Source organism: Silurus aristotelis (genome assembly GCF_946808225.1).
Source record: "Silurus aristotelis genome assembly, chromosome: 26".
NCBI classification, from domain to species: domain Eukaryota; kingdom Metazoa; phylum Chordata; class Actinopteri; order Siluriformes; family Siluridae; genus Silurus; species Silurus aristotelis.
This window is the reverse complement of record NC_139599.1, coordinates 2,105,732-2,130,594: the sequence shown is the minus strand read 5'-3', so window position 1 is coordinate 2,130,594 and position 24,863 is coordinate 2,105,732. Positions and strand designations below refer to the sequence as shown.

The window sequence follows — 24,863 nt, the reverse complement described above, 5'->3', positions numbered from 1 at the left end:
TTGGAGTGGAAGATCTCCTGCTATAGAGCTATAAACCCTATTGAACACCTTTGGGATGAATGTGAACACAGACTGCACCACAGGTTTCCTCACCTTCTCACCTCCATCAGTACCTGACTTTAATGGATAAAAAAGATGGATGGATGGATGGATTAATAGATAGATAGATAGATAGATAGATAGATAGATAGATAGATAGATAGATAGATAGATAGATAGATAGATAGATAGATAGATAGATAGATAGATAGATAGATAGATAGATAGATAGATAGATAGATAGATAGATCTTTGTTAAATGGATGGATGGATGGATGGATGGATGGATGGATGGATGGAAGTATTCATGGTTAATAAATATATGACTGTATGCCATTATTGATGGATGTATGGATGGATAGATAGATAGATAGATAGATAGATAGATAGATAGATAGATAGATAGATAGATAGATAGATAGATAGATAGATAGATAGATAGATAGATAGATAGATAGATAGATAGATATTTGTTAAATGGATGAATGGATGGATGGATTAATGGATAGATAGATAGATAGATAGATAGATAGATAGATAGATAGATAGATAGATAGATAGATAGATAGATAGATAGATAGATAGATAGATAGATAGATATTTGTAAATGGATGGATGGATGGATGGATGGATGGATGGATGGATGGATGGATGGATGGATGGATGGATGGATGGAGGGAAGTATTCATGGTTAATAAATATATGACTGTGAATGAAAGAGTGATAGAACGTGCTGTATTTAATGCACATACCTTCTGTAGCACACGTGTTTGTAATTTTTCAGAACTCAAATGCGGTTTTTAAACACTGATTCTTTGACGCTGTACGCAAGTAAATATTTTGACTGTTCAAGCTTTTACCATTTGTATATTTATCTAAAACAATCTAATTTTACTTTTGTACAGAAAGCAGCTGCTGTGATTTTCTCACAAACACATGAAGACAATAGTCTTTTTTATCATTAGATAACAAATAGAAATGTCTAACTGCAACACACACATTTATTTTTAGTCTTTTAACCTGCCTTGTGTTGACACTCGAGTATAATAACACACCTTCACCAATCTGCCCACTATACACCTATTGTTTCTCCTGACTCCAAACATGTGTTGAATATCAATTTCCTACAAAGTGCACGGAATTCATTCACATCTGCTCACGTCTTCAAACTCAAACACACACAGATCTTAGTGTAGTAGGTGCATCCTCTCTGAACCGGCAGCGAGATTCCGCAAAATCCGCAGCTCCTTGTTTTATATTCGAACAGGCTTTTGAGCTCTGCCATGAACTTGGTGGATTCATTGTGTTGAAATATTGGACCCGATGTCCTCCTACAGAATTTGGCGAAATAACAAGAGCTCCAATTTGTCCTGTCCCTCCTCAGGGCTGTGACGTTCTTGTCATAACCGATGCGCTCGGTATATTACCATTATAAAAAAAAAATAATAAAAAAACTAGATGTTTGCTTACACATGCCTGGAAACTTGCTTCTGGGAATCTCAGTCCTGCACTCGGCTGGGTTGTTTTACAGAAATGAGGTCTGGCTGTGAAGTGTTGAGCGTGTGACAGCGCTGTTATTAGGCCATGATTAGTCTGCATCATGAGCCTGAAGGAGAAATTTTCTCCTGTGTGGGGGACTGATAAAGCAGGTGGTACAGAAAACAGAGGCGGTCATGTAGTCATGAAGTCATGATGGAAAGGCATCAGCTGTGTGACTGATGGCATGCACAGGATCTGGATGGATGGATTGATGGATGGATGGATGGATGGATGGATGGATGGATGGATGGATGGATGGATGGATAGATAGATAGCAGGATAGCAGGATAGTAGGATGTGGAGTGAATGAATGAAATTACAATTGTGTGAACTAATAGAATAATGATGTATAAAAGGATGGATGGATGGATGGATCTGTGGATGGATGGATGGATGGATGGATGGATGGATGGATGGATGGATGGATGGATGGATGAAAATATCCATTGGAATGTTGCATGACTGGATGAATAGATAGATAGATAGATAGATAGATCGATAGATCGATAGATCGATAGATCGATAGATCGATAGATAGATAGATAGATAGATAGATAGATAGATAGATTGACAGATAATAGAATGTGGAGTGGATGAATGGAATTACAATTGTGTGTAAATTAACAGAATGATAATGTATAAGGCTGGATGGTTGGATGGATGGATAGATGGATGGTTGGATGGATGGATGGATGGATGGATGGATGGATGGATGCATGGCTCTATAGATGAATCTGTGGATGTATAGATGGATGGATGGATCCAGAAGCTTTTGACTAAATGAATGCAATCCTGAATAGAATGATAGATGGAAAGATAAGTAGATGAGTGGATGTAGGGAAATCCTGAGTAGGAGGGAGAATCCGCTGGGAGTTGGGTGAATGAATATATTGATAAAAAAAAGTCTAAAAGATGAATGGGAGGATGAATTGATTTTTGAATGAAAGGATGAGTGCAAACCCCTCAGAATAAGCAGTGCATGTACAGTATGGATGTGTGGTGTGGGTGGATGTACAAGCACTGAGATAGACAGATGGAAGAATGATGGATGGTAGGATTGGATGGATGGATGGATGGATGGATGGATGGATGGATGGATGGATGGATGGATGGATGACTGAATAGGCAAATGGAAAGATGGATGCTTGGCTTGATGATAAGAAAGTGAAAACTAATAGTTGATTGGCAGAATAATAGAGATGAATGAACAGAAGGATGGATAGAAGAACGCAAACAGCAACAGAAGAATGGATTTAAGAAATAAAAAAATAAAAAAATCGATCTGTATTTATATTTAATATTAATACAGAAACACAGACCAGTAGTGAAATATGTTTAGTTTGCTATACGATACATGCAAAAGTATTGGGACAGCTGACTTTCCACTTAGATATATGGTTCTTCTTCAAACTGTTACCACAAAATTCACACACAATTGTATAGAATGTCTTTGGATGCAGCATGAACTCTTCCATTCGCTTGAACTATGAGACCCAAACCTGTTCCATCTTGACTATATCCCTGTGCACAAAGACAGCTCCATAAAGATCTGCTCTACATGGGTTGGAGTGGAAGCTCTCCAGCTATAGAGTTCTACTGAACACCTTTTGGATGAATGTGAACGCAGACTGCACCCCAGGAACCTCCTCACCTCACCTACTGTACATCAGTAGCTGACTTTACTGACATGGTTGTCTCTACAAATCCACAAAATGTAGTGGAACATCTTCCCAGAAGAGTGGAGATTCTAATAAGAGAACACAAAATAATACACAAAAAGTGGAATGATATTACGCGCAGGTGTCCACATTTTTCCGTACATTGTACGTGTTATTTAACTCGCTGTTTTGGCTTTTTTTCGGTGGGATTTTTATTTTTATGCTAGCAAAGAGTTGTTTTTGTTCTCCCCCAATTTGGCGATTAGATAATTACCCCTTTTGTGTTCGAAATCTGCTTTTGACCATCAACATTTGCGTCCTGTTAGACATGTCAGCACGCTCGTCTAATTAAACTACCCATAATCCTGCCATTAATTCGTTAAACGCTGACAGCTAGTTAATAGTGGAGTGCTAATTAATTAGCCCAGACTGCTGTTATTTGCCCTGCTGTTTTATTGTAGGAGGTGAGCAGCTGTCAGTGTGAGAATAGCCTCTATCTCGTAGATGCAATGAAGTCTCACAGCTTCTGTCAAACAGCTTCTAAAACACACACACACACATACACATGCACTCATTCACTCATACAGTCACTCACTCACACAGTGACAGACACAGTGTGATTGGCGCAAAAGATACAACATGGCCCTTCATCGCTTTGACACCTCTCTATTGGCAGCAACATATCCAGTTGGTCAGCCATATTGCCGGAGACAAGCCGAGAATGAAATGTTCGCTCGCGCCTTTGACTCAAATTATCAGTCCCGTGTTGGACTGCCAAAGAGCAGATGGGTCTCTCCTCACTACGAGTGTCTTTTTTTTACCCCCATAAAATACATGGCTTGTTTATTTAAATCAGGAGACATGTTAGCAGAGGTGGCGCTAATTTCGACAGACAGAGAAACACAGCTGTCTCGCACAATATTCGAATTAAAAACAGGCTTGCTTGAACCGTGTGTGTGTGTGTGTGTGTGTGTGTGTGAGTGTGTGTGTGTGTGTGTGTGTGTGCTGGTTTGCAAAGAAGACTGAATAAATTGTTTCAAAATGTCAGGATGCATCAAATAAGCTTATCATTAAAGCACTACAGATTAGCATAAAACAACTTGGTGTGTGTGTGTGTGTGTGTGTTTATGCCAGCACCTTGCAGTCTAGGTCATTAATTCATAGACAAACAGCTGAAAACGAAAGTCTTTCCAGAGTAAAACAGCTCTATCTCAGAGAGATGACTTATATTACTCGTAGAAATTAGACCGACTACAGTAACACCACGATTAGCGCTATGTGAAGAGGCGGACGTAATGTATGTAATTAGCTTAAAAGAAACAACTGTGAACGTGTAACTCCTTCCTCTGGTTATGTGGTATTACGTTGCCTTTCGGCTAACGTTTCAGCCACGGCGTTCTCTCTTCGCGTAAGGACGTTATTCAATGAGAGATGAAAATGCAAAGTATTTCACCGGAAAGATTTCTAGCATCTGCACAAGCTAATTAAATGACTATAATGAGTAGTAAAGCAAATTTCCAGCCAGACATCATCTGTTCGTGTACATAGTGGAAGGATTTAAGAAAGATTAGATCATGAGCTTCCTGGCACTGAGAAATCAAAAGTTTGAAACGGTTTTCTTTCAATGTAAGAAATACAGTAACCAATATACATTATTTGCTCTTCTCAGGCACCTGGGCTACCAATCTGTCCAGGTTTAGGGGAGATTTAAACACATAAAGCTGTGCAATCCAAACATCATGAAACGAATCTTGTAAATGTTAATGGAAAGTGTTGGTTCATTAGTTTGAAGGTTTAATTAAATGGAACTTGACCACAATGTGCACAATCCATGCAGGACTGGTGAAGGCATAATGGCCCAGGTGTATGCGGAAGTGTGGACTTTTAAAAGCACATGGTCTTTAGACCAAATCTTTTGTTTGTAGCAAGTGATAACTCAATGGGTAAAATCTAGATGGAAGGTCATGAAGTCAAATCCCAGCAAAACCAAGCTGCTGAGTGCTTGAGCAATGCCCCTTAATCCTCTATTGCTCAGTTATAAGAGGTGGTATCATAAAGTCTTTGCCTATTATTTTCTAATATACTTCATGTCCCTCCTCTGCCCAAACCATCTCAATCATGCCCATCTTACCTTGGCTCCATAACGTCCTACCTGTTCCTCTGATAAACCCTCTAATCCTGTCCATCCTGTATGTCTTCCCTCACCACATCCATAAACCTCCTCCTTGGTCTTCCTCTTTTCCTCCTTCCTGGTGTCTCCATCCTCAGCATTCTCCTACTGATATACCCCATGTCCCTCCTCTGCACATGTCCAAACCATCTCAATCTCACCTCTCTCACCTTGTCTCCAAAACGTCCTACATGCGCTGTCCCTCTAATAAACTCGTTTTTAATCCTGTCCATCGTCGTCACTCCCAAGGAAAACCTCAACATCTTCAGCTCTGCTACCTCCAGCTCCACCTCCTGTCTTTTACTCAATGCCACTGTCTCTAAACCGTACAACATACTCAAAATTGATTCATAAATTTAATTGCAGCCCCATTGCAAAGCTAAACAAAGCGAGGTGACTAAAAGGTTACAATCCGATGTTGCTTGTATAGGACTTTCGGAGAAACGGGTATGACCCCTGTTTATTTTGATATTCAGGAAATCTCAGCTTCCTCCTCTGCTCTGCTATCGATGCCCCCGTTACACGCTTTTCCTTTTTGAGCAATATGAGACGCAGCCTACAGTACATACTACCCGAGTATTTCTTTTACCATCTCCACGCTCATTTTGTCCTTGAAAGCGCACACTTTCCTCCGCCGAGCCTTAAAAGCAGAGATTTATAAGAGCTGGCATGGGATATAGAGAGGCCAAATATGAGCAATAATCGCAGCAACTTTAATATCTGTTTGCTTGAAGAGTGCATGCGTAATGAGTTAGCGAGAGTCGCCACTACAGCGTGATAAAGCTGCAATGTCACCCCAGAGTAGCACGGCGCAGCCAGCCAAAGAGCTCGGCCACTTTATCATGTTCATAAAGCAACAACAAGGCCTGAATTATGAATTAAAGAGTTGTTAGGGCAGCGCCGGGTGCCGTAATTTATGCTCCGCTCAAACAATGGAGTGTTTACTTTTAGCAGGCAAACACTTGGAGTGTGCAGTTTATCAAGGCACAATGGAATGTGAACGTAAACAGATTAGACACTGATTAAGTGCTAGTCAAGCACTGCAAGGAGTTTGTTTTCAGAATCGGGTATTAGGATTTATAGCCGAGGACTCGAGCAGCGCGAGTCGATGCTGATTGACTTTGCTTGTGTTTCGTGAAAAGTTGCTGAGTGTGTTCGAGTGGCCTGACGTTCGCAAATGCGGTATGTATTCGATTCTGAAGCCAGTCAGACTCTTTTATCAAGGCGGATGCTGTTCGTGATATTTTTTACACCCAGTGGCCTCGTAAATCCTGGTGAGTGCAAAACGATAGCTGGCTTTACACTCTAGAATTTTGTAATACATTTTACATTTATATTTACAGCATTTTGTAGACTCCCTTCTGGGTGACTTGTGATCCAGTTCATCCCAGACCGGTTTAATAGGATTCAGGTGCGGTGACTGGGCAGGTCATTCCATGATAGATATCACTCCAGACGACTGTTTGCTCTCTAAATAACGCTTCGGCTCATCGCCTTGTTGTACGGTGAAGTCGGATCCAATAAGCCACAGTACAGCCGGGAACTGCATGGCGTATTTTGAAGTATGGAATGGTGGCCGTGTTGGTTCAAGATTCCTTTTACATTTCGGAACCTTTCCTGCCCCAAAACAACACCAAACCATTAAGCGTCCACCTCCATGTTTGACTGTGGGGATGAAGGAGTCTGATCACATCTTCTCTCCTGGTCTTACACAAGATCTTCTCTTAAAGACAAAAATTTCATTTTGACAGCACAGAACTTTCTTCCAATTCTAAAGTAATGAAATAAAACAATTCTAGAATATTGCAGAGAATCAAAAGGAACCTGCATGTGTCTCAAATACAATAAAAACCTAGGTGTTCCCTCACCTTCTTATGTTCTCATTTCGTTTTACTAGCTGGATGCAGTGTTGGTACCGGGAACACAGAATACCATGGCACTAGTTTTCCTAATCTTTCTTTTTGCTCCCAATTATTTGGCCATGACATATTAATGACTCGCTATTTTCAGGCATTATGCATTCAAAGTCAACTTGAATAGCTTAATAGCTATTTAATGTCAGCTTAATAGTCGGATGTTGTCAGAGCAGGATTTGATGCAAAAATGTTAGCTAGCTATGAATCCATGCAATTAGGTTAGCTTGCTATCTCACACTGCACAGATCAGGACAAACACCCAAAACACCCAAAATAAAAAAAAAATAAAAATAAAAATAGAGCTATGGTTTTTAGGCTTTTAGTTCAGATTCTGCTTTGCATTGTACTAGAACTGTAGTTCTAATGCTAATAATAGTTAATAAGCTATTTTTAAAGCACTAGCATGCTAGCTACATAGTTAAAGTCGTAGCAAATGATGTAAGAAGCACGAAATGCGACTACAAGCACAAGGTCACTAATATGTGTACTGTAGCATAAACATTTATATAATACATGACACATTTACAGGCAAAGTACAAAGATTTGTCTCTTTAATGTTCTCGTTCCTCTTTGGACCCATTGCTCATTTGCCAGATTTCTAATGGCACCATGAGGGTTAAAAAAGAAAAATAACAGAATTAAAAAGACTCTGAGTGCGTTCAGAGAATACAAAAGTCCTGTATTCTAATGACCGCACATGGTCTGATTAAAGATTCACTCATTTGCAGGCAACATCGGTTTCTCCTAACATCCCCACGATTTTCCTCGTACCTTCTTTTAGTATATCTCTTTTCTCCAGCTTTACCTCGAGATCTTGTAGGATTCTTTTTTTGCTCTCATTAATTCAATTACAGATGGTAAAGTGGTCACCCATTAGGGTCAGGAAGGTCTGACTTGATCTCATCGTCCATCCAGAACTTTTATTATACTTAAACAGCCAGAGATCTCATCATGTGGGGACACGCCAGCTTGTAAACTTGGTCACTGAGACACGAGCCATGATATAACGAGTATATAAAGTGTTGTGGATGTACACTCGCTGCTCCTGTGGCGAACGCAGTATGTAAATTGACCAGGAGAGGACTGTAGCTCTTTGTTGTGTAATTGTGTGAAGCGATGAATGCAAATTATTATTTTTTTGCACGTGTTCTTGGCTCTTGAAAGCCATGAGGAGAAGAAGCAAAGTTTATCAAAGAGGCATAATTGGGCATGTGATATAACACCAATCAAAGGCTGTGAATTGCATACGAGAAATACAAATGCGAAAATAGAAAACAGAGCCTATTCACTGTGAATAAGGAAAAAAAAAAAAGAAAAGCCATGCTCACAGAACAACAGTAAAAAAAAAAAAAGTGATTAATGTGAGTTGCTCTGGATAAATGATTCTGCCGAGTTTCGTAAATGTTATAGGGTGCCAATATTTTTGCCCCTTTTTAAATAGCTAGAATAAATCTATTTGTCTAGACTTGTTTCAAATAGCTTCATTGTTTTTGGGTAACAGATGAAGTTAGCTGCTGTTTTTGTTTTTTAATTAGCATTTCTTTCTTTTCTTTTATATAAATTACATTGAACTTATTTATTTAATATCCTATTTTTCATATTGATTTAATTTTATTATTAAAGCCCTGAAAAAAACAGATCCTTCTAACAGACTTCTGTAAATGTCATACCTGCATTCAGGTCATATTTATCATTATTATAAACCCTGAGGAATTTTACATATTTGAAATGAGGACCACTGATAATATATTCTGTAAAATCCTTTTTTTAATAAAGTCTATTGATATTACTGGTATTTTGTTCTAACGTTGCTGATAAAAAGCTTTATTTAGGCGAAAGAGATAATTTTTGGCTTTAGCATCTTATTTCATTCGACACGCTGCATAATTATTTCGCTCGCTCGATACGTTTCCTTTCTGCACGCGGAGATTTTGAATACTTAATTCATTATTAATTAAATGCAGAAAACAGATGTATGAACTTTACTTCGTCTTTTGGGACTCCGGTGTGCAAATTTTATATCTGCTTCATTCAGTTCATTATTTCACTCAGTTTAGCAATCAAGTACTGCTGTTTCTGCATGAGCAATGAGGAAATGCACACACACGCACACACACACACACACACACACACACACACACACACACACACACACACACACACACACACACACACACAGAGATATTTTTTTAATAATTTAGCATGAATTCTGCGAATGCTAAACTAAGTTTTTCTCCCTGCGAGAATGAAAATTTCTGCCATACCACCTGTTTTTCTTAGCGTATTTTTTTTCTCTCTTTCTTTTTCTCTATTAAATCACCTGTTCTTTTGTGTTTAGTTTTTTTTCTATCTATTTCTGTGTGTTTGTCGAGTTGATGAGATCCGAGGTTGCGTTTTTCACCCTCCGCACTCGGCACTTCGCTCTCTCGGTATAATAGGAACGAAATCGCATTTAATTAGCGTATTCATTTCCGTGACGTGCAAACGTGCAAATGTTAATTTACACTCGCAGAAAACGTGCGTCGCGCTCGGCGTAAAAGACCTCCAAGCCACGTTGTATGTGTCCTCGCTCATCAGACTTCATAATGCACTTCGCAATGAGACTTTGTTCGGACAAATACGTTTTTTTTTTCTTTTTTTGAAATTGTGTTTATCAAGCTACCAGATGAAGCAATTTCTCTGTCTGGTTATCAACCTTTCTTTTTTTTTCCATTGGCTGATCTACATTATGCTCCATTAAGGTTCTGACTCATGATCTAACTTTTGTTTAGCAGCATGACCACATCTGTAACAGCACTGTATTCATTACTTCTGTATTCATTACACCCACATTATCAACACCTTATTCCATATTTATTCCCCATTTGCTGTTATAAGAACCTCCATTCTTCTTGGAAGATGTATTACTAGATTTTGTGGAGATTTGTGCTCATTCAGCTACAAGAGTGTTAGTAAAGTCAGGTTCTGATCTTAGTGTTCACATGTCAGGAAAGCAGACCTTCATGGATTCGGCTTTGTGCACAGGGGCATTGTCGTGCTGGAACAGGTTTTGGGTCTCCTACTTCAAGTTAAGAGAGAATTTCAATCTATAGCATCAAAATTATGTGCCTACAAAGTTTGTGGTGACATTTTGGGGGAAAACCACAAATGGCTGGAAAAGTCAGGTTTCCCAATACATTTGTCTATAAATATGTATATAAAATTTCTCACTAAAATGCAAAGACGGTACAATCGAACTGCGGAGAACAACAATGTAAACCAGCCGATTATAAAATGCATAAAACTTATGTTCATAATGTGGCCGTAATGAAAACAGCACTTTTAGAGAACCTTCAGGCCACATCGTAGCCGTCTTCATTCATCAGCACTGATGATGCACTTCACAAAGAAACTGAGATGGAATAAGAAAGAAACCTTGAGAGGAACCAGACTCCAAAAGAAATCCCCATCCTCATCACCGAATGTGCGTTTATTACAGTTCCATCATTGTTGAGATGTTCAGTGGTGGGAGCTAAAATGCAAAACTTTGGAGTAGACTATTAATATTAATTACAGTCCAAATCCATCCTCAAAGTTCATAATTCGGTCAGGAACTTGATGGATCTTTAAGCTGTTGAGGTGGAACCATCCCCAGCTGCACAGAGTGGTCTCCATTTGGAGAAAACACCCTTATTGTGGTATGGTGCAGAGATGAATCAGGCAGGTATAAAAACATTATATAAGGTTAATTATATAATGTTAAGGTTCTGGGTTACTGATTGGACGGTCTGAGTTTTACGCCCTGGTATCACTATGGTGCCACTGTGTGGCCCTTGAGCAAGGCCCTTAACCCTCTATGCTCCAGGGATGCTTTATCATGGCAGACCCTGCGCTCTGACCCCAGTTTCCTAACATTAGTCGGATTTAATGTGCTATGAAACGTCAGGGTGGTAACAGGAACTTCACTTCCTCAGTTGTTAGTAATGTTCCTCTAACCGCATCCCCTCGAGTGGTATGGATTTATAGCCCTTTGTGACTCGATTCATCTTCTTTTAAATACCGCAATCATTTTTTTGTTTTCCAGTCTCATATCGATCCCAACGCTTCCTCAAGACTTTAAAATACAAAATCTTCCCCGCTACATAAGCCAACAGTCTAATTACCCCCAGATTTACCCTCGAATGTTGCCTTGTCGCAGTCCTTCAGGCTCTGAAAACAACGTTTCGCCTAAAAAGCCCACACAGAAACAACACGCATTCCTCCAGCTGGATGTGTCAACGCTAATACACGCTGCAGCATATGCTAGAGAGGAGCACGGGGATGGTAATGTGTAGCGGCTTTTTTTTTCTTTTTCAGAAATAAATTAACAGGAACACATTGGTGTGAGGTCGAGATTCGCAGTACAGCCGGACGGTCAGCGTGTGGAGGCGGGAAATAGATTCTTAATAAAAATGCTCTTTTTCAACGTTTTGTTTATTTCTAAAGTGTCTCATATTTTTTTTTTTCTTTTTTCATTCATAAGGTTAGCAAAAAATTAAGATCCACTACATGGCAGTATCTTTGGCAGTAAAAAAAAAAAGAAGCCTGGACGCATATAAAACAAACTCCTGATGGTCAAGATGACTAATCTCTCTCTACATCTGACCACACCAGCATGTACACACACACAAACGTCTTCTGAATATGAAACTAGTTACGGTGCTGCCAAAAGTATTGGGACACCCAGCATTTCAAGCTCACTATGGTTCATCCCCAAACTGTTAGCACAAATTTGGAGGCACACAATTGGACATCTTTGGATGCGGTAGCGTGACATTTCTTCTTCACTCGAGCTTGAAAAACTGTTCCAGCATTACAATGCCACTGAGCACAAAGGCTCCATGAAGATGGTTGGAGTGGAAGATCTCCTGCTATAAAACCTATTGAACATAAATAAATTAATAAAGTGTCACCTTGTGTCTGAATGAGCACAAATTTCCAAAAAATCTGGTGGAAAATCTTCCCGGAAAAAGTGAAAATTATTAACAAATGAAGACTAAATGTGGAAGGTGATCTTCAAAGTGCACTGTTCGGTGTTTGCCAATATAGTGTCTATTTTTTGTTGTCTGACTCCCATCTTTGGGAAACACCGCAAGGCATTAGATAGAAGTAAAAAAGAAATCCGAGAAGAAAAACCTAACAAGCTGCAGTGCTAAAAATCACTGCTTCATCCCACTCTCCCAAAGAAAGTTAGTTGATTCGACCATATGAACACTTTCATGCTCTTTAATTATAATTTATTATGAAGAAATTCGTAAAGCTGGAAATAAAACCTTAAAAAAATCCATAGCACTAGCGTTAGCCGCTAACGTGGAAATGATTAGATTGGATTGGATTCTTTAACGTTTTATGTCCAACCTCAAGAATTTCTCTTAAAAGGAGAAAATTCGGACAATTCTGCATAACGAGGGAGCGAATAAATGAAGGATGGAAAGAATGAATACGTTTATTAAAGTCTGCTAAAATAAGTAGAAAAGTTAAGCAGATCATATCTTTAGAGAATTTAATATTAAATGTAACACACCCACACACACACACACACACACACACACACACACACACACACACACACACACACACACACACACACAAACACACACACACACACACAGTATTGCACATCTGTATTACCCAAATGAGGTCTAACAGATGTAAACTACATAATTACATTTTTTCATTTATTTAATGAATTTAATTTGCGTCAATTTAATTCATTACTCGATTTAATCAATATAATAAAAAAGTCTTTTGCATACATTGAATTTATTCTATTTTACTTTTATAAAATATTTTTAATTATTTATATCTTATTTAACCAAGCAATCACTTAATAATATAATGATAATTACTAATAATAATTAACTGTGTTAATAAAAAAAGAAAAACGACAAGCGATTTTATGTTACATTTAACATTTATGTTATATAAATATATATAAATATATAACTGTTATGAGGAAGGTACGTATCGAACCGTGAATTTTGTGTACAGTTACACCACTAGATTTATTTCACCGCAGGTACCTGCATCATATACGCTGATGGAAAACGGCAATGCACGTGTGTTGGTTTATTCAAATTTACGCCTCGTGTTTTAATTTATGCGCCATGCGCCACTTTCTCATTTTGATTTCCAGTCCTGTAATGTGTTCAGTGCTTCCTAGAGGCCTTTTTTATTATCAGCTGGCATAAGCCTTTGCTTATGACCAAGAGACTAATTACACCCAATGCCCCCATCACACCCAACAGTGTGTGTGTGTGTGTGTGTGTGTGTGTGTGTGTGTGTGTGTGTTTGTGTGTGTAAATTAAGAATTAAATCAGACTCAGGCCAGCATTTGTGCTGCTTTGGCTGTGGACCTAAATCCAGTTGTTGAGGAGTTCTCTCCTGGCTGGTGGGTGATTGTGGGGGAAAAAGGCCTAGGGAGCAGAATACACTCACTGAACGCAGGAAAGCTACTAATACCATCTCACCTGCCCCTGCCATCGTCTCCTTGAGCCAAACACTTTACGCTGGCCTTGCACCAGAGCAACCATCCGTATCGGGAAAAAAGAGGGCAATAAATAAATCAGTGTCCCGGCGGAGTGAAAACCATCACTGTATAGAGCAAGACACAGTGCTCAGGGCAGAACCTGGTAACATTCTACCGTATAGGAATATTAGTTTTTTTTTGCACTAAATGTAGTGTTTTACGTTGTTATGTGTAGCACCTCGGTCTTGGAGGAACAATGTTGTGTGTTGTTGTGGGACATCACAGTGTTAAAGAATGCTCAAATAGGTGTCTTTTTCACACACGACCATGTAGTTTTGGATTTAGTTTTCCCTCAATAATTAAAAAAAATGACATTTTAAAACTGCATGTTGTGTTCACTTGTGTTATTTTTTTACTATCATGTAAATTAGTTTGATGATCTGAAACATTAATGTGTGACAAACATGCACCATGCACTGTGTATATATATATATATATATACACACAGTGGTGTGAAAAAGTGTTTGCTCTGAAGCGACACAATATATATATATATATATACACAGTATATTGTGTGGCTTCAGTGGATAAATCGGCGTTAAAAAAAAGAAAACACGACAAAATGATACTGTTTACATTTCATTTAATATAATCTGCTCCTTTTCAGAATTACAGGCTGCTCGTTTTACCGAACATGTTCCTTTATCCATATTTATTCAAATAAGCAATTTGTATTTCTCGTGTAAAATCACGTCTTTTCGTTTTCCACATTACGCTTGAGCGCGCTAACTGGACCTCGTCTTCGGCACTGTGCTGAGAAAAAGCTTTCTGGTTAATATTATGGCCTCAGGGTGATCTCTCTTTCTCTGGCTTTCCTCCCTCCCTTTTTCCCTCGCTCTTCACTCGGCTCTCCTTCCCCAGCCTTTCACAGCCTCACCAGACAATTAAAGCCCTTACTCCTGTACAGAACTTATTAACAATTCATAACGCATAATAGACAATGCTCTGAAGTGTAATGCATTAGCATAAATAACGCCAATCTGGATCCCACCAGTGATGCCTTATACATTTATTATGCTACATTATAAACGCTACATAAGTCTCTGTGCATTGATCGTACCTGGAAACGTAATTTTACCGACACATGAGCATTAGATGTGTATGTGCTTTTTGAACATCCAATTCAATATTTAAATTTGATTCCATTTGCCCTTATAGAAGCCTTCACTCTTCTGGAAAGATGTTTCACTAGATAGCTAAAAGGGTGTAAAATCAGGTCCTTGAACAAAGGTGTTCAATAGGGTTAAACGCTCTGTAGCTGGAGATCTTTCGCTCCAACCCATGGAAAGCAGATTTTCATGGAGCCGGCTTTGTGCACATGAGCATCGTCATGCTGGAATTGGTTTGGGTCTCCTAGTTCAAGTCTCCAAGTTCCCCTCTCTTATTCCCAATCACCTGATTTTATTGTTTCTTATTGTGTGTGTTGTGTTTTCATGAAGTTTATTTTGTAGCATCAGCTGAGCACGTATGTATGTTCCAATACTTTTGCATGTTCCAATACTTTTTAATATTCCTAGTTTTGGGATAGTTTTTCATTCCTAGGTTTTTCCTGTTTTCTTCCAACAAACAAATTCAGATTACAATGAATCCGGAAAATATAAAAGCACATTGTTTTGGATCATTTTCCTCGATCCTGAAAGGAGATGTGATCCTGGAGCCGAACAGAAAGAAAGAATGAATGACAGAGGAGTAAAAACCTCACTGTAAGAGTTCTTTCTGAATTCGATTCAGAGATGTTATTTCGTTTTGAATGAGAGTGTGTTATTTGAAATGTCTTTCCTGTATATTATACTGTGTGCCCGAGAGCAGATGGACCACTGAGGCTCGTCCACGTCCTCATGCTGTTTTGAAGATCGGGTTTAAATTGGACCAGACCCGTACAGGGACTCGAGTCATCACCGTTTGATGGATGACACTCATCTTTACTGTTCTTTTTTCCATGGCACTGAATAGGGCAACGCAGGCAACGTTCAAGGGAAATGCTGCTCACTCACATGTCAAGTTAATAGCGGTCAGTTGTTCATCTAATAAACAAGTGTAGCTTTTCGAGAAACACGATTCCCTGCTACGATGAGTTTTTGATCCTTGTGTTTTTCTGAAGCGTTCCTGAAGCATCGAATTTACAACAAGGATAGTTTTAATGTGTTCCTGAAATAATTGTATTTATTTATTTGTTGGTTTGTTTTTTATCTTTTACAGAGGCATTGAGTAAAAGACAGGAGGTGGAGCTGGAGGTAGCGGAGCTGAAGATGTTGAGATGTTCGTTGGGAGTGACGACGATGGACAGGATTAGAAATGAGTTTATTAGCGGGACAGCGCATGTAGGACCTTTTGGAGACAAGGTGAGGGAGGTGAGATTGAGATGGTTTGGACATGTGCAGAGGAAGAACATGGGGTATATCAGTAGGAGAATGCTGAGGATGGAGACACCAGGAAGGAGGAAAAGAGGAAGACCAAGGAGGAGGTTTATGGATGTGGTGAGGGAAGACATGCAGGTAGTTGGGTTGAAAAAGGCAGATGAAGAGAACAGGGGGGTATGGAGACGGATGATCCGCTGTGGCGCCCCCTAATGGGAGCAGCTGAAAGAAGAACAAGAAGTCGTCGTCGCCCACAAGTCAAATGTCAATTCTTTTAGTTTTAAATTAATTCAATTTTAAAATCTGACCGGCTAATAATGAATAAAGTCTAACAACTCTGACATTTACGAAGCTCCTTAAGCATTAAGGAGCTCAATCTGAACAGTCTGATAACACGATCCTGAAGCTCATGGCCAGGAACATGTACAAAAGATATCATTCTATCTCCAGCTCAAGTTTTAGCCCCATCAAAAACCGATGTGAAAAATGTATATACACACAAAAAAAATAAAACAATTATATCGCAGTCTACAAAAAAGGGAATGCAATATATCATGTATACAACATGAGAGGTTTAGACTACAAAAAGATCTATGCTTGTAGCCTTGTTGAGGACGAAACATATCGCAGTGTGTTTTTGTGTTTTTCCAGGTCTACATTTCGCTGCACTACACTCCAATCTTCGAGACAAACATCTCCATAATTCAACAAAACAACCGAGCAAATTCTCTAATCCCACAACATTAATCTTTCTCCACACAGACACTGGGGTTATTAATAAACCCGAACACAACACGTGGACGTGTCGGGCTTCGTGATGAGAAGGCAGTGTTTTCATGTCGCCCGTGCGATCTGTTCGAATAAAAAGCAGAAAGAGCCGTGATCTGTTAAAATAAGATATGAAAGTGTGACAGATATGTGTTGGTGTGTGTGTGTGTGTGTGTGTGTGAGTGTGTGTGAGTGTGTGTGAGTGTGTGTGAGTGTTTGTGTGTGTGTGTGTGTGTGTGTGTGTGTGTGTGTGTGTGTGTGTGTGTGTGTCTAGACCAAGGTTGAAGACTCACTGGAAATAACTCGACAGCTATTATCAGCGTGTAAGTTGAAGAGGACGACCCACCTGGGAGGAAAACGAATGTCCCAGGGTCAGTTCCACTTTCGCTGACAATTTAAAGAGCGTGAAGTGACAAAGTGCTGTGTGGCACAAGCCCCAGGACTTGAGCAACCTCCAAATCCTTTCTCAGTGTTTATACCGACGTATTACAAAGCTGACGTCCTGTTACAGTCCCGTTCCTGAAATTTCCCTATAAATGTAAATGCAGATTCCATGGTGAGGTGCTTGACTTGACCCACAATGGGTCTGAACACATGAATTTAAGAGGGGTGTCCCAATACTTTTGTCCACATTGTGTGTATTTTGAATATTTTTTGCCAGATTTTTGGTATAACCAATGACATTGCTTACATAAAGTCCTTGATTTCTTTCAGGATTGATTTAAATAACTCTAAATAACTCAGGTTTTTTTTTTCTCCCATTCTTTTCATTTTGTTTTTATTTTTTTGAATAATCCAGCCATATCGCTTCTGCTTTAGGAATGCCAAATAGCTCCATCCATTACTAATATCATTCTGGGCTGCGTAGAAAAATTCCGATCTTTCCAACAAGGAACGCGGAACGAGGCGCTTTGGCTTTCGCTCGTCTACGTTCTTCAGCGAATTCCAAACGCAAATGACGTTCGGGGACATTTGATTTTTAATAACCGTGTTTTATTCTGGCTACATCTACTACACGGTCGTGTATTCGGTTTAATCGACACGCTTCACCTGTCCTGTATTAGCATTATTACTAGCCGAAGCTAGCGCTAATTTAGCCTTGAGCTAGCTTTTGTACTGTGGCCTTCAAAGACTGGGACGGACTGGTGAAATCGGATCCGATTACGTTTTATATATTTTGTCTCAGATTCATAACAAAATGCATCTTCTAAATGTTCACTTCATGTGATTAGCAGAAATGTTTCATCGAGGGGCAGGTAAAAATATTTTGTAGATGCTAGTCTCGGTTTGCTAGTCTCTGTAAGCATGGATCAGTTTCTTTTTCACATCCATGTAAGACTCGTTTCAAATCTCTGAAAGGTGAAGAACACTTTTTCCTCATAAAGCTCTGATAATGTGCTATAGACAATTTCTTATGATACCAAGTGTTGCACTGAACAAAATTGATAACTAATGACATGCGGTTTGTCATAAAGTGAATGGTACCTTTATCAACAGCTATAAAAATTCCAAGAAGCACCGTATTAATACAAAACTTAATCCCACAGTAATCACAATAAAGATCTGACAGATATTCACTATATTGGATCTCCTGAATTTTCCAGCCATATGTGGTTCCTTGTCAAACTGCAAAAAATTAAAAGCTAAACGTTTGTATCGGATGCCTTTAGATGCCCTAGCATTCAATTTTCCCCTGACTTAATATTAGAGGATTAAACTTGTTCCAGCATGTGCCCCTGTGCACAAAGCCAGCCCCATGAAGATCAGATTTACATGGATTGGAGTGGAAGATCTCCTGCTATAAAGCTCTGACCTCGACCCTATTGAGGCACCCCAGGCCTGCTCATCTCACCTATCTGACTTTACTAAAACCCTTTTTCCTGAATGGTCTCAAAGCTTCACAAAATCTTGTGGAACATCTGCCCAGGAAAATTGAGCTTATTAAAACAGCAAATGGGGACCAAATGTGGAATGTGACCAATCTTAGGCTCAGGCTTATGAATATGAGCTTCATGAGAAAAGTCCATCTGAGGATATGTATTTACTACCCAGCTTTCATGTAAAAAAAAAAAAAACAACGAGACTAGCATGAATAAAACTAGCCATTTCTTTTAACCTCTGTTTAACTTGCCTATGATTCATAGCTTTCTTTGCCTCTATAGCACTAGCGTGGGTTCTCGGAGATAATCACAACCGCATCCACACCAGTATCCAACACATAAAGGTCCAAACCGAACGACACAGTATATAAATCTCAGTGCCGGGTCTGAGCCAAAGGCAGAGAGAAGGCGTCAGTGTGTGAGATTGTAGAGGTCTCACATCACACACAACATTCGTCTTGATTATCGGAGAGGATAGAACGGCTTTTTAAAGGCTTCTCAGTGCTGGGATAAAATTTTCCCCTTAACATTTAGGGCCACCGTTGAATTCACCGCCCTGTGTAACACTGTGTGCTGGAAATTCCCAGCATTCAACTATAATAATGATGTACACTTATTATAATGAATAATTACAAATCCTATTATGAACACTTATAGATGTTTATGTTTATAGTTAAGGCTCCAACTGACCCTGTACACACTTAACTTTTACATTTATATTTTACAACTTATAAATGTTTACGTCAGTTGTTATTAAGCTTTTAAGTAGCCCTATAAACACATTCTTTTTAGTAAAAAGCAACCACTTGGTCATTTGCTGAATACGGTTATGTAGGTTTAAATTAGTTGCAGTGGAGGGTTATTAGCTTTATAAAAACTGAACAACAAGTACTTAATTGACATAATGCATTAATGCTATATGAACATGTTATAACGTTATACATGCGTATGTAAAGTTAAACAAGTTCTAAGTTTCATGTAGGCCTATAAACACTTTACTAAAATAAAATACGACCACTTAGTTAGCATAATGTGCTAATGCTGAAGAAGCAACTTATATCTTAGTACCTTCATACATGCTTATGTAGATTTCTGTCAGCTGTAATTTATATAACACTATAAAGACTTCCCTCAACTTAAATGAAACCACTTGGTTAATATTATGTAACATAATGTATTATTATTCTTTGCTTATTAAAAAGTAACATAAAGCACAACATGAACATTTCCCCTTAGAGAACTTTAACCACTTAGTTAACATTACGTATTAATGCCTGATACATTTCATACCTTCATAAACGTTTATGAAGGTTTATGTCAGTTGTAAGGTTTTATGTAGCACTAAGAACATTTCCTTTTAGAAAAAATATACCGTACAATTAACATAATGTTTTATCACTAAAACATTTATAGAGGTCTATGTAGGTTCATGTATGTCATTTGTAATTAAGGCTTTATATAGCCTTATGAATACTTTCTTTTGGTGAAGTGCAACCATTTAATCCTGATTATATACTTTATAGAGTTTGTGTATAATTATGTCAGGTGTAATTAAGGTTTCATGGAGCCCTGTTAACACTTCTCTTTAGTATAAAGTATCCATTTGGTTACCATATGATGTATTAGTGCTTCAGTAATGACTGTTAGTTCAGTGACCTTCTAAACACTCACCTGAAGGTCATCTGAAACACTTGACCCAGGTTGACCTCTTGTGTCTTGTTGTTGTAGCCATGCAGCATTTCGCTGAAGAGCGTGTCATTAAAGCGCGAGTCTTGTTTAGGACACTTGGGGCCTTCGCAGTTATCAGCTAAGAGAAGGCAGGAGCGTCCATCTGCTGCCAGCTTGTATTCCTGTACACACCTGAGTGCTCACACACACACACACACACACACACACACACACACACACACACACACACACACACAAAGAAGCCAGATGCCTTGGTGAGCAGACACATCCTGGCACACTGCAGAAGGACAGCGCAGTGTGGGACTACAGATAAGATGTAATTTCGAATATAGCTGTGAGCACCGACTGTCGCGCCTGAGCACGAAATGAAAGTCGCATTTTTTTCAGAAGGAATTCGACAGAATTTGGAAAGTTCTCATTTCTCAGGAGGTAATAAACACAGCCATGCGGTGTGGATTTATACCAGGACGTAAAGAGCCCTGTGGGTCTGAAAGACTTAAGAGTTCTCAATGATTCCGATATTGTTTTTTTTGTTCTAATATTAGTGCTGTGTAGGAGACAAGAAATTTAGTGGTTTTGTTTATCCACTGCTTTCAAAGGATGAGCCATAAACTGGAGGAACTCTGTGCTGCAGTACTGTATCAGAACCGAGCTCTTGACTCAGTGCTGGGGCGAATTTACTCTCCGCAGACTCTGAGGTGCTCCATAGTAATGATGCTGAAACTAAATTAATAATTAATAACTTTATTAGTATATAATCAGGCGTGTAATGGAACAGATCATTAATCCCTATTTACTTTTACCATGAATAAATATACTGTAGAATAAATAGACTGATACAGTCTATGGGTTCTCATCATGGCTTTGTGCACATAAGTTAGACAGACAGACGGACGGACGGACGGACGGACGGACGGACGGACGGACGGACGGACGGACGGACGGACAGACAGACAGACAGACAGACAGACAGACAGACAGACAGACAGACAGATAGATAGATAGATAGATAGATAGATAGATTTTTGAATCTTCATAGTGATGCATCCCTACTTTTGGATTAATTATTTTAAGGTTTATTGAGTGTGTGAATGTGTGCTCATCTGTATGTGGCTTTATTTATGCTGCCAGGTGAAGATTTAGAATTCTGAGCCAAAAGTTTGTGCACCCCTGGTATCTGGTTGCTCTCACCCGCAGAACATGAGCACGTTGTTGGAGGTGGGATCGTCTGGCAGGGGCACGAGCTGCTGAAGACAAAGTTGCTCACAGCCACCATTAAAGCCGTCCGTACAGTCTGTACCCACGGAGTAGTCATAGCAACCTGATCCGTCCTTCATAGGCCGCAAGCCTTCAGGACACTGTGCAGGAATCAGAAAGACAGAAGGAAGTGACCATGGGTGAGCAGGATAAGAGTAAAGAGTTGGAACGAAGGTTTAAGGTAGAGCAGTGTTATTAGGATGCTATCAGAAGACATGAAACAACTGATGGACTACTGACCTTCAGCTTATAATAACTGGCACCTTATTTAAAAAAAATTTTCACAGACATCACTAAAACAACCCGAATCTCAGTGAATACTTGAGTCACATACACAATAAATATATGTTTAGAAAGCTTAAAATGTCAACTTTTAAATAAACAAATTCACACTGTTTTTTTTTTCTGGTATCACCTCATTAACCGTCCGTGTGGAAACATAGCAAATGTTCTGTTTGGTGTTTTGATGATTTACATAATTTAAAACACCATAATTACTTTAAAACATTTACAAGAATATTTTGTGTTTTGTCCATATTTTGCTCTGTGGTGAGTTTGGTTTCACTAATGATAAACATTCATTTGCATAAAGCATCAATATTTGTCCATGCCCATGCTAAATACTGTATTAATTTAAGGGACATTAAGGGACCGAACAGAAAAAATGTGCGATGAAGTTGCGATTAATCACAAGTTACCTCGTTACAATCATGCGATTAATTGCGATTAAATATTTGAATCAGCCCTAATATATACATATATACACACATATTTAAATAAAAGAACATTTCCCTGTTACATATAAAGTACATATGCAATGTTTTCCCAAATTAAAGCCTTGGAAGGAAAAAACGCTTGCAATCTCCAGAATATGATTGTCTAGACACCATTAAATTGGTTTGTCATCCACCATAATGGATGAAAACCAAAAAGCTTTCAACACAAAAGGGCCAGATGTGTATTGTGCTGGAAAATCAGGGCCATAGAAATAAAGAAAGAAGGTTTGAAAAAGACTGAAAATGCTGGAACAGAAGGATGAAAATGGCACATAAACAGAAAGAGAAAGAACCCCCCCCCCAATTCTCGTGACTTTGTTTATTTTTCAGTTTGTCTGTATATAAAACAAGAATAAAATATCACCTGAGTACGTCTATTCTTTATATATACTTATTTTGCTCATCGTAAGGAAATGGTGCCAAAACTTTTGCAGCTGAGGTTTGTATTGTAGTGCCTCCCAAGACTGACTCCTTTTGGAACGTGGGGTTTGTGTTATCCATGTAGTGAGGATTTAATAGTGAATTTTTTCACAGCGGTATTCGGACGTCAGAAAAATCTATTAACTGGAGCGCCGTTTATAAGAATATTCCCTTGGAAATGTTTTTTCTGTTGCGCAACAGGGCGTCTAAGGACAATTTTTAAATAGAGCAATTCATTTGAAACGAAATAATACTATTATAAATTAACTAGAAACGATTTTTATGCGCAGTAAAGTACACAAGCACTTGATTAGCTTTCCTTCATAATCATTCATATCCTCCTGATATTTATTTACTAAAAACGTCAAAGCTTTCATCCCAAGCCTACACTACAATATCAAACAAAATAAAAGGGTGTGCCGGATCAAGTGCTATTTTATATCCTGGCCGTATGTCTGACTAGCTGTATTATCCACTCATAGACTGCCAAAGCAAAATAATGTATCCGGATAGCCAGTGAATGATTCCATCCCAAAGTTTATCCATTTACATAAAACTCAATTCCGTCTTGCACGGATCCCTGCAGGAGTTTCAGCAGGTGCTAGTTATGAAATGCCACCAGAACCATCGGTGATTAAAAACTTCGGCATAAACATTCTGGCTCCAGTGATACGATGACACCTCTGGGATCTTGTGTTTCTCCAACACCTCTTTAAGCGCTCACGCGGTGTCACTACTTTCCTCTCCAAACTTTTATGAAGGCTAATTAACCAGGCAGCACGTCTCGCTGTAGCGACGGAACAACGCCTAACTTTCTCAGACGTGCTGCCTGAAGAATTAACGCTTCAACACATCTACCACTCGAGTGATCATTTTTTTGTAAAAAAAAAAAAAAAAAAAAACACCACGTACATTACATGGCTTTTGAGGTGTCTAATTGCTAACTACAGTTTTAGTACTATGCTATATGAACAAAAGTATTGGGATGCCTGCGGTCCAGCGGTTTGTGGTCCTTCCTCAAAGCGTTAGCACAAAATTTGGAGGTTTACTTGTAAAGGATGTTTTTAGATGCTGTAGCATTAAATATTCCCTTCACTTTAACTAGAGTGTTTAAAAAAGTTCCATGAAAATATGCTTCACAGGTTTGAAAGATGTGGAAGATTTTCAGCTATAGAGCTTCAACCCTCAACCCAATTGAACACCTTTGGGATGAATTGTGAATATTGACTGCACCAAATTGTGATGCCTGCTGAGATTATAGGGAATTAGTTATATGAGTCAAGTCTGCCTGAATTGAACTCAAATTCCCTTTAAACATGGCTGCCCTGGATTCCAATTCTCAGAACACACACACACACACACACACACACACACACACACACACACACACACACAAACACACACTCACACACTATATAATATATTTTCAAGAAAACAACACAAAATAATACATGAACTGTGACTCTACGTCTTTGACTATTGCTGAGCCGTGATTCTTTGTTGCCGGATTGTTTTTGTCCCACATTTTGATCTCATCGTCTCTGTTTAATAAATCGACTGAACTCTGTTTTTGACCACGTTTTGGATTTTTTTTTCTGCCCTTGGGGTTTGTGAAATATTTCTCTTAACCTGCATTTGCATTTGATTCACTTTCATCACATGACAAGCAGGTCAGTCTGTAAAGGAATCATGTCGAAGCAGCCCAAACGTGAAGCAAATGGAAAACTGACACCAGATTAATGAATGGACTGAATCGGAGGAAACACTAAATCGAATCACATTTACTGTATTTACTGCAGAACCTGCAGCAGACTTTTATCTTTTTTTGATAGAGTGTATAAAACTGA

At 38.9% G+C, this 24,863-nt stretch overlaps 1 protein-coding gene across 2 annotated transcripts in view; it reads right to left on the bottom strand.

The window, feature by feature from the left end:
• Positions 1-24,863, bottom strand: part of astn2 (astrotactin 2) — a 360,332-nt gene that overhangs the window by 77,918 nt on the left and 257,551 nt on the right. For both annotated transcript variants that reach the window (XM_083531246.1, XM_083531247.1), the window contains exons 12-13: positions 21,755-21,921; positions 20,546-20,734 (exon numbers count right to left, since the gene is read on the bottom strand). In XM_083531246.1, coding sequence (XP_083387372.1) covers positions 20,546-20,734; positions 21,755-21,921 — 356 coding nt within the window. The remainder of the gene's footprint in view (positions 1-20,545; positions 20,735-21,754; positions 21,922-24,863) is intronic.